The 11,546-nt window shown below is 39.4% G+C and overlaps 3 protein-coding genes across 5 annotated transcripts in view; all 3 read right to left on the reverse strand.

The window, feature by feature from the left end:
• Window positions 1–358: 358 nt before the first annotated feature.
• LSM04_003823 (uncharacterized protein) lies at window positions 359–1,855 on the reverse strand (the record flags this gene model as incomplete). The annotated part of the gene is made up of 1 exon (XM_067334703.1): window positions 359–1,855. One exon carries the CDS (start codon window positions 1,853–1,855, stop codon window positions 359–361), a length of 1,497 nt encoding a protein of 498 aa, XP_067191693.1.
• Window positions 1,856–2,267: 412 nt separating this feature from the next.
• LSM04_009168 lies at window positions 2,268–7,577 on the reverse strand (the record flags this gene model as incomplete). Of its 3 annotated transcripts, XM_067334704.1 has the most annotated exons (2): window positions 5,192–5,200; window positions 5,244–7,577. In XM_067334704.1, the coding sequence occupies 2 exons, from the start codon at window positions 7,575–7,577 to the stop codon at window positions 5,192–5,194; spliced, it is 2,343 nt and encodes a 780-aa protein (XP_067191846.1). The 3 variants fall into 3 exon arrangements, with proteins under 3 accessions (XP_067191847.1, XP_067191848.1, XP_067191846.1); XM_067334705.1 differs by having other exon boundaries at window positions 2,268–7,577; XM_067334706.1 differs by lacking the exon at window positions 5,244–7,577 and having other exon boundaries at window positions 2,268–5,219.
• Window positions 7,578–8,519: 942 nt separating this feature from the next.
• LSM04_004835 (uncharacterized protein) overlaps window positions 8,520–11,546 on the reverse strand; it is a gene marked incomplete at both ends in the record, with an annotated part of 5,208 nt that continues 2,181 nt past the window's right edge. The window contains one exon of the mRNA XM_067334708.1: window positions 8,520–11,546. This exon is cut by the window's right edge and continues 2,181 nt beyond it. Coding sequence (XP_067191728.1) covers window positions 8,520–11,546 — 3,027 coding nt within the window.

Consider the following 11,546-nt stretch of genomic DNA (forward strand, 5'->3'; position numbering starts at 1 on the left):
AAGGCTTTGCACGTAGAGCAAATATACTTGGTTTCGCAAATAAATAAATATATAAATACGAACTGTAATGTGTATTAGGGATAAATAAGAAGAATAGATGTTATATATATATATATATATATAGGTGTGTGCGTGAGAGAGAGAGAGAGGTGATGGAAATACAATGAAAAAAAAAAATACAAAAAAAAAAAAAAAACAACAACAACAGTAAAAACATTAATGAGAAACAAGAAATAGTATTAAAGAAAGAAAAAAGACGATACACCCTAGCATATTATTACAAATAGATTAGGTGTACAGCCAACATTCTGGGGGGATTTCTCATACTTCTCATTTCCCTTTTCACTCCATTTCTTTTCTAGGCATTCTTCTTCATATACAAATCCACATCCTTATTATTATCATTATTATTACCTTCTTCCTCTTCCTTACCGTTACTTCTCACTTTTTTTTCTTCAGTTTCTTCTCTTATTTGCCATTGTGTTCCACCGGTGTATAATTTACGACGTTTCATCTTCTCTTTGCGTGTCTGTGCATCTACTTTCCCCATACGCAGTAAGAAGAGAACGGCATCCACAAATAACATTGAAACAAGTCCCACAGCCGCAAACACTATACACATCCCTGTTTGCATACCGTGGACATGTGCTAAATAATACCCCACCGCCCCACCAGAGAGAGCCATGAGTTGCATATCAAATCCAATAGAAACATCACGGAGAAAACTTGCAAAGGACTCCGCTGCAGCTTCTTGTTCTTGTTGATGCTGTTTATATGTGGTAAACACATGTGGTTTACTATTACTACTCCTATTGTTGTTATTATTATTACTACTTCTACCTGTACGGGTCATAGTCTCATAGCATTGCGATAAGACGGAGTGTTGAATCTTATCTAGTCGTTTGTTCTTTTCTATGCGTTGGGGATTATTTCGGATTGGCAACGCAGGGTTTATAATAAGCGCAAGTGTAGAGTTCTTACAGTTAACACATTTATTCTCTGCTTTCTCACTCTTGTTTAATACTATTGATGATGATCTTTTTAAATATTCTTCTTGTGTCTTGCATAACGCAATCACTTGACGGAGTGAGAGACCAGAGATATAACGACAAACACGTAACGGTACAAGTACACTACATACATGCCGGAATGCCTCCCGATCACACACAATATCATCATTATCTTCTTTTTCTTTCTTATTACTATTACCATTATTATTACTATTATTATTGTGATTACCAGTATGAGGCAGCGGGAGTACATATTGTGTTTGGAGTGCCACTGCCCGACGCACAAGTGTCGCCAGTCGCTTCACTACCCACAACTGTTCTAATGTTATACACTGCAGTGACTTTCTCTCTTCACCCACGGTGTATTTATTCCCATTCCCATTCATATTATTATTACTATTCTTATTATTATTATTATCTGCACGTTGAGTATGGGAGTGGTGTACTTTATCTCTGAGATATTGCACAACATCGCGTACAGTAAGTTCAGCAACGGCACTAGTGAGGGGAGTGCGGGTGAGAGAGATACTGTTTATATGCATATCAACAACACCAACACTATCATTCCCCCTTTCTCTATTATTATTATTGTTATTATTATTATTATTATTATTATTATTATTATTAACACTAGAAGTAAGAGTTGATGATTGTTGTTGTTCTTTTATTTCTATTTCATTATTTAAACGACGCCAAAGCCACAATATGTGTTGCAGTTCTGATGGCAATAATACTTCCCGCAATAATGTCCATTCCTCACGTACAAACTCACACACAATAGCGGGATCACCACGCTGATCGAGCAGCAAACAGAGTTCAGGACTCTTTGCAAATAAATACACCATTCTTTCTATATATATAACTCTTATAGTTATAATTTCTTCTTTCTCTATCTTTTCACAGTCTACGATAAATGTGTACTATTAGAAGAAAGAAAAATAAATCGTACGCAAAACAAAGACACAGATATATGATTATATTTCTATCACATAAGAATAAATAAAGAAAAAGAAAAAGAGAATTTTGTTTTGTATGTTTCTGTGAAGAAGCAATAAAACAAATCCACAGAGTTGACGTCATAAATAAATAAATAAATAAATAAATATATATATATATATATATATATATATATAAACGTAGAAAGATACAGAGTTAAATACGAATAGAAGTAAGCAAACAAACAAGCAAAAAAAAAAACAAGAAAAGTTATTTCCAATTTTTTTTCTTTTTCTTTCCCTTCTTTTTACACGTTGTTTATCACACCTTCACCCATTTATCTGAACACCCTCTCCCTTTTAGTATAGTTCTTTCTTCTTGTCCTTGTCCTTTTTCTTCCTGTTGCTGTTGTGATGATAGTGGATGTTGATTCTGCAGAAATGTCTTCCATTGTGTTTCATATTCGTACAGAAGTCCACTCACCGCACGTTGAAGTGCCAATCGCAGGACTTCCGCTTTGATGATCAAAAAATCACCGTCATTCCCAAAGGAATTATTATTATTATTATTATTATTATTATTATTATTATGTGAGGATCGTTTACTGCTGGGACCCATTCTAGATATTCCCTCTTCTTCTTCAATAGCAGTGCGGATTGGTAAAACAAGAAATGCGGGCATTGGCACTTGTGTTCCAGTCATATTCCACGAAATCTTCTCACTTGCACGTAATGTACGGCGAACATCACTACTGAAGAAACCTCGATTCTTCTTCACTCGCTTAGTATTATTATTATTATTATTATTATTACTATTATTAATATTAATATTATTATTATGAGTCATAGTACCACTACCACCACTCGTGTATGGGCTCTTTTTAAGAGAGATATGTGTAGAGTGTGAGAGAGTCATCCCTCTCTTCTTTTCTTTTTCTTTTTCTTTTTCTTCCTTTTCTTCTTGTTTTTTCGAATTAACAACGGCGCGACGTATTGTTTCCTGATAGGCACGACGCCATACTGGCATTTCCTCCTCCTCCTCCTCCTCCTCCTCCACTTTTCTTGTTCTTGTTATTATACGATGTGTACATTCTCTCCAAGTATCCCAAAAGAACTTCTCCACTCTTTCCCGCAATTCCACATCCTTCTCTGCACTACATGTATGTAGTACAATAAGTACACCGGCGAGGAAAACCGTCTGCTGTTCTACTGCCTGCTGTACTAAAAGTGTAAGTGTGTGAAGACCCGCATCCAGCTCTGATGGTCGTCGTGCATCTATTGTCACAATAGCCGTAAGATGTTCCATAGATGAAGAAGAATTAAATGAAGAAATAAATGAATGTTCTTCTTCCTTTTCGCTTTTCCATCCATGTTGTTTTTCTGTGGATACCCAACGGAGATGGGCGACATCCCGCGAGTCCACGGCGTAGAGGGCGAGTTCCGTTTGTACCATCGCTGATGTTGAAATGTTATTTAAACCCACTTGTGTGAGGGATCCTTTACCAGCCATATGCACAGAATGAATTTGTTCCCAAAGACCAATCTTCTCACCTTGACGCAATGCCTCATCCTCACACACTTCACTATTATTATTACTATCAACGAAAACAGAGTTATTCACATTTTCCTTGTTAGGGCCACACACAGTGGTGGATGTGAGGAGACATGCACCATCTCGTTTAGAAAGCAATAACGCCGCCACCCAGCGGCCAAGTGAAGAATGCCGCAATATATTTCTCACACCTGCCGTTCTTCTTCTTGTTCGTGTGGCTATGGTTGATTTTAGTGAGATAGCGCCATCCATGAATGTTGGTATTGGGGAAAGTAATTCCGATAACGCCTTTTCCTCCATTGTGGGGCGAACAATCGAGCGGTTTAATGAGGAAACTGTAAAATTCATATCATTATCAAAATCATTATCCATATTATTATTCTCATTATTATTATTATTATTATTATTATTATTATTATTATCCTCCTCTTCCTCCTCATCATCACCACGAATGCCACTCCCAAAAACGATAACTGTCGAGTTTAGGCGAAGTATTGGTATTTTCATGGATTGAGTAGTAGTATTAGTATTAGTAGTACCAAATACAGAGGGTAATAATTGCTGTTGGGATGGATATGAATTCATTGTGGGCGTAAACCCACGACAAAGCCAACCAGCGAGTTTACGCGCCTGTGCATCAGGATCACCACAGATAACTTCAGAGAGATATCTGCATGCCAAAGGATCATTATATGATGCAGTAAAGAATCGAAGGAGGTAATTAACAAACGCACGCATCCACTGCGGTGCATTTTCATAGACTGGATTACTTACTTCTGATAGAAATGATGATGAACGTAATAGTGAGGCACTATCCATAGAGACAGTTGGTGTAGTACTAAAATTACGTGATGCGTCTTGATTCTTTTTTAGGTATGCTTTAATAGTTTCCCGATACGTTATTTCTTTAGCCTTTTTATCGGTAACGGCTTCTGCTTTCGCTACTCCTACTCTTTTAGAGGAGCTGGGTAAACTCTGAAGAGGAATTGATTGTGGTGTTTTAGATGAAGATGCCGCAAAGGTTACCTTTCTCATCCCCTGAGCATCATAGGTTCGTGATTCATCCTCTTCTTTTCTCAAGGTCTGATGTTTTGATAACATCATTGAGTTTGTGCTTGTAGTCGTAGTTGTTGACTCTAATCGCATGCGTCGTCGTGGTAATGTATTTTCTTCTTCATTATTATCACTAGAATGCTGTTCTTCTTCCCTTTCAAATGGTAGAAGCATAATATGACTCGATACGGAATCTGTACGACTACTATTAAGATCCATTTGATGACTCTGTCGTTCCTTTTCTTGCAATGGTGTAAAGAAAGGTGTATGCATACGATCTTGTGTGGGTTCTGCCCTAACACGCTTTGCTCGTGAAGGCATTACATCACTTTCTTCTCCCTCTTCCTCTCCTTCCATTTCCATTCTCTTTTGTTTTTGCCGTTTTGGTTGTAATTCTTGTTGTTCGTGTTGTTTTAATGGTTCTTGCTTTGCTTGTGCTGGTACTGGCGGTGGCATAGATGGAAAAGTGATGGATCCACGAGGGAATACCCCTGGAAAAGAGGAACATGATTTATTTATTTCACTTCTTCTTCCTGTTGTTATTGTTTGACTCTCCATAGGCATTTTGTTGGCCGTACTGTTCTCTCTACTGCTGTTTTCTTCTTGTTCCTGTTCTTCTTCTTTTAATTCCTCCAATTCTTTTAATTCTTCTCCCATGACTGGTGGCATCGTAACACTCTTCGGTGTCTCTACAATCGCCTTCAGACTTGGCGACATTCGGCCGGGATGATCACTTGGCAACGGTGTTACCATAACTTCCTCCTTTGGTTGTGGAAGAGTTAACCACGCGAAGGAACTTTTTTTTTTTTGTTGTTGTTGTGATTTTTGTTCTTTTTCTTTTTCCTCTGTATTGTTATTGTTATTAGTTTCTTCTCTTTCCTCTCCCTCTTCTTCTTCCTGTTCTGTTCTTATTGATGATGGTGGGGGTGATGATGTGCGCGTTCTATTTTCCTCATCCGTCTCTTTCGATACAAATTTATCTCGTTTCTTTTCCTGCCTTAACTCTTCACGTATTTTAGCATACATTTTATCATTTTGTAAGGATTGTATTAAATTAGTTGCATTACGCAGAACATCATTCTCTTCACTTTCAGGACTTTCCACTTGATCCGTTGTTTCCATTTCCGCTTCTTTGCCTTCTCCCCTTAATGGTTTCACCATTCCAGATGCATCCTCACTATCCCCATCCTTAACATCATAATAGTCACTAAAGATGGAACTACTAGTGGATTTACTTTCTCTATCTAGTGCCGCTATCATGGCTCGTCTTCTTTCCTTCTCCTGTTCGTCGTCTAACTCCTCCATATCACTCCCATCACTTCTATAGCTCATTCCACCATCATTATCACTATTATTATCATTATCATTATCATTATTGTAATCATCTTCACTATTGTTTTCACTCCTATGAACATCTTCATTCGTCTTCATATAATGATGATGATGTGAGTTGTGCTTGATACATCTCCACAGCATACGTTCTCTTGCCGTCTGCACATCGCTAAACCACTCATTCTCTGCATCTCTCAACTCTAATGCAGCCACATCTTCATTATACGGTGGGCAATACGGTTCTAATAATTCCATAAGATTAACGGGACACGTCATATTACGTAAATCCGCCGTATCCGCATTACCAGGAAGGGCATCTGGAAATAAATCAAAAGCCTTACGCCAGACTTTAAAACCAAAAAAGGATGGAAACGTTGGCAAACACAAACGTTGCTTTCCTCCAGTATCTTCTAAATGTTTATAAATCGCATCTTGTGTCGTATATGGGGAAGAATCATGTCGGGCAAGATATAACACACTACGATCAGCACTCATCTGTCCTGCAAGCCCCATTGTCTCAAGTAGTTCTACACAATGTGCGGGTTCCATTAATAACAATGCGGCGAGTTGTTTCACCTCCATTTCACCACGAACCCGTACTTTACTATACACCACCGCATTTGCCGTAACGAGATCCACTACAGCACGAAACCGGGCGTAGGCAAAAGAGTGAAATACCATTGCCCGTTGCAATACCGTAAGACCTAAGGTACGGCATAGATAAAAGAAACGAAACCAGGCACGTTGACACCAACAATGAATAAGGCGTAGTGCTGTGCGTACATGACGGGTGTGTACCAGTTGTGGTAAACACGCCAATTCACGGTATACACTAGCAAAGTCTACACTACTGCTGGGTAATTCAAAAATATGCGTAGGAGCCGCATCACCGGCGAGGGTGACTTCAAAAACACGACAAAAACCGGCACGGTTCTCAATCTTTGTTAACTGTGAGAGACCATAAAAGATAATGAGGGCGGAGAACATTTCAGAATTGCGTAAACGCTGTTCCGCACGATAGGAGAGTACCAAATCACCAAAACACTGTGCGATGGATTCAAGAAAATTTTGTTTTTCCTCCATATATCGTCGACATCCTTGCGTTGTACGGCATAAATTCGCTCCTCCTAATGCTAATGCCGCTACTGTAAATTCTAACCAACGCAGTCGTCGTTTAGACTCCTTTACATTACGTAACACTACATCTTCTACCGAGTTACCACTATGCTCACCCCCAGGGCTACTCTTACCGTTATAATCATACGAGTACTCTGTACCTACGGGAGGTAGTTGTGGTACCCAATTCGTTCGCACCTGCCGCATACGATCCCACAAATGCCGCCACACATCAAATGGTGCCAGAAACACCGCCGGTGTGTGGGGATCCCGCAGGTAGTGATGCACCAGAAAGTGCATACTCTTCTCTAATGCCATTGGAGTTCGCAGATGACTCTGCTCCACTACTACGCCAGCGGCGGATCGGCCGTATGCCTCGACGGTGGTGGGCAGCAGTGGGGTGCGGCTGCGGTACTGCTGCTCAAAGGCGGGGGCCGCCGCCGGGCGTTGGGCGGGATCGCCGCCGCAGAGGGCCGCCAGGGAGCCGCGGCGTGGGGGCTCGTCGCTTTTGACGGCGCAGAAGCCGGCGAAGGGCGGGGCGGCGAGGGCGGCACGTACGCCAAGGGCATCCTCCTGCATCTATCGCAACTGCAAGTGATAGTTATATATAGCTATATATATATATATAACTATAAATGTAGTTAGTTTGATGGATGGATTGATAAATATATATATATATATATATATATATATAGAGAGAGAGAGAGAGAGAGAGATAAGCTGGGAGTAGAACACCCTGTGGTAATGTACCTATGTGAGATTACGAGTGTGGGGATGACCTTTAGGTGTCTATTCCTTATTCGTTCTGTGTAGCTCCGCAGAGCCAATAGGAGTAGTTATAGTCCTAGTCGTACCTAAGAGAGAGAAGAGAAAAAAGAGAGAAAACAAACAAAGCTGGATGAAAAAAAGAAAGAAATACAAACAAATCAAGAGAGTATCCGAAGAAAAACAAAATATAAGAAACATAACACCAGCAAAGAAAACCAATAAATAAAGCAAAAAGAGATCATGATAAAAAAAAAAGGACATCTACAGAGCGAGAAAGAGAGAGATAAGGAGAAGACACCCAAAATATGTAAACCAAGTAAAGAAAAAAGAAATGTAGGAAATAATTCTGAGTCATGCAAAAAAAAAAAAAAAACAATTCCCGTAATATAGAATCACGGAAGTTAGTAGAATGAAAACTACAAGTAAGAAACAAAAGCGAAAACAAGAAGATAAAAAAAACAAAAACAGTTCACTAAGAAGAAAAAGGAAGAAAAAAAACCACACACACACGTGCACTTGAGTTAAATAGAACTTCAATTACGACCAGATAATCTACCAGGAAGAAAAAAAAAGTAAAAGAAAAAAAATTAATCATTTATAACTACAAACAAAAAGGAATATCCATATAAACACCGTATTTGTTACTTGAAAGTTTTTCTTTTTTTTTTTTAAAAAGAAAGAAAAAAAACTTTTAATTCACGCATGACAATTCCTAAATTTCTTTCGCTTTGTTTTAAAATTCTTTTTTTTTGGTTAGTTTGTCCAAATGCCATACTGATCTGCAAGGGCTGCACTAGCCCGCAAGGCCCCCAGAAACGCCAGTAATCCCACCAGAAGCGATAATACCTCTCCCATGACAGTTAACATTAACTGTAGTAATATCTTACACTTGTAACGTATCATAGCGGATCTTGTCCTTCTCATTCTTCCTCTTTCCTGCTGTTTACACTTAAGAAGATGATAATACTGCGAAGGTGCCAGAGAGGCGTTATATGTGGGATAACGATGTCTTCCCATCTTCTCCGCTATTGAACTAGTCTCTGCGGCGCGTTTCATCATCCCATAACGTATTCTTTTCTCAATTACACCAATAGCCCCATCACTCTGCTGCATCGCTATAAAGAAACGTACTCCCGCCAATCCACCCATAACAGCATTTGGTGAAAGTCCCAACATCGGTGGTGTTCGCTCGGTTAACTCAGGTACATCCACTCGTATTTCTCCACTTGTTTCTCTTCCGCTTCGTCTTCTTATTGTTGTTGTTAATGTGGATGTGGATGGATTCTCTGCCAATCGCACACTCATATCTGCTATCACATCACCGTTCCACTGCTGTCTCACAGTTGTTTTATACATATTATTGGATTCTTCGCACACCACACGGGCTACAGATGTATTAACCCGCAAACACCGCCGTCGCTCCCACCAGGAACGCCATAATAATATCACTGGTAATATAAACACCAATGGTGCTAGAAAGAATCCACCACCCATAGCTGAAAAAAGTACCATTCGTCCATATAACTGATCACTTATAAAAACAGAGACAAATTGACCACAATGGGGGGATTGATTATTACTTCTATTATTTAATACATTCCGGGGAATTTGCGATGACGATGATAAGTTGTTGCTATCTGTTCCCCAGAGTGCCCAGAATCCATAACAACGGGCATCTCCTCCTGCCACTAATAGTGAAGTTGCCATGAAAACAAGAAATAAAAATGGAACGCGTAGTAATAATACCTCCATAATGTGATAACGAAGCCAATTTCCCTCTAACGTCATAAGGCGAAGATGTTTAAAAAGTTCTAATACACGAATACCATCACCTGCACGTGTAGTAGCATAATACTGCTCTGGATGTTTAATAAAAGGACTTGAAATATCTAAGACTTCATTACCAAGTTTGACAATCTTTTTTTCAGTACTCTTTGTTTTAGAATTTCCATTCATCGTATGACTATTCTCATCTTTAGATGTGCAAAATGTGTTATCTTCATTAAAACGTGGTGTCCAAGAACGCAACCAATGTGGTAGTGACAACCACCGAGGTGTACATCGTGAGAATAATTTTCTTCCAGTCTTATTATCCTCTATAACAATATTACCACCAGAAATACAATCAACAGATGTAGATCTTGCATCTATTACAGTATGCGAGGGACCATCTTCATTACTAGTATTACTATTACTATTACTATTATTACTGGCACCATGAGTTTGGACTGCCGCTTGTTTAGATCGCAGAAAAGCAGAAACAGCAAAGGCTTGACGTTCCTCTAATTGTGCTCCAGGTCGCAGATTAGCAAGCATACTACTCGCATGTACAATAAAGTATGGTACCCATGCATAAAACATAAGTCCTGCGAGGAAACTCAGTACAGCTGTAAAGCGTAAGGTTCCCACTTGTAAACCTTCCATTATACCAAGAGAACATACCACTACCTGTTCACTATCATTGTTACATCTACTGTTACTGTTAGTATTATTATTATTATTATTATTATTATTATTATTATTATTATTATTATTATTAGTAGTAGTAGTAGTAGTAGCGTTATGAGGAACGGCGGTCCAAAGTAATCGCAACGGCAATGGAGCTGCAATTGATGGCATATACATAGTTGTTCCCACAAATGCCGTAAAGGTGAATACCACTGTAACACTTAGAAATAATACAAAAGCCAGACGAAATGGTGCACCAAATCCACTTGCCATAAGCACTCCACTATGAAAGGAACCAGAAGAAAGTTTACTTGAATCCTCCTCCTCATTCTGTCGTTGTAAGCGTACACCTGGTGATTGACGTTTCCAAAGCAGAGGAAGAAGATACAAATGATACGTTCCCGCCTTCACAAAACTAACCCCACATGCAAAAAGCCAGGTGAGTTGTGCTAAACTTAATGAGAGGCGCAGCATTATATACGCCAATAACTTCCAATCCATCCAGTAATTCGCATAGGAGAGTGTATCCTGCAGCCACGACATACTCGGCACCCCACCATCCCACGCGTGTTCCACAATAAAACCAAGCGGAATATCAAACCAACTGGGCGAACGCCGCAATGTCCACCGCAGCTGCACCGCAAGTGTAGTGAGAAAGTACAATCCAAATATGATGAGTGATATAAGTCGAAAGATGCCGGTTTCCCACCACCAACAAAATCGATGACGGCCTTTAGCGGGACCTGCCATACAAACGGCTATGGTTAAAAATGGAAATAACGCCACAAAGCGGAGATGGGCACCGAGAAGACAACCTTTCGGGGAACATGGATTGTGCATTTTTTCAAATGTAGATCGTTCCCATAAGAGATTAATAGCCGCCACTCCACCACCAGTTAAAGTAAAGCCAAATGAGAGAAATAAAATAGCAGATGAAAGAAGGGTACACATAAAGAGTATGACTGTTGTGGTATACAGAGAGATACCACCAATACGTTGCGTAAGATCAAGCAAACTAGATGAAAGTAATAACCAACTACCATTACAAGATACATCATTATTGGTATGATTATCAGGATCATCATTGTTGTTGTTGTTGTTGTTGGGGTCACCTCTAGTTCGATTTGATGAAGGGGAAGGCCATAGGTTAACAGAAAAGCATAGAGAATACAATTCTACAACATGTCGATAGACCAATACACTCAGGAATAATACAACTACGAAAATAAAAAGTCCAGATATAGCGACCGCAGAGGTAAATACTGAAAGTCCAACAAAGAGAGCTAATGGCATAAAAGCCGCTAAGAGAACAAGATGTTGCTTAAGGCTCAG

This window comes from Trypanosoma melophagium (genome assembly GCF_022059095.1).
Source record: "Trypanosoma melophagium isolate St. Kilda chromosome Unknown ctg22segment0, whole genome shotgun sequence".
Lineage (NCBI taxonomy): Eukaryota > Euglenozoa > Kinetoplastea > Trypanosomatida > Trypanosomatidae > Trypanosoma > Trypanosoma melophagium.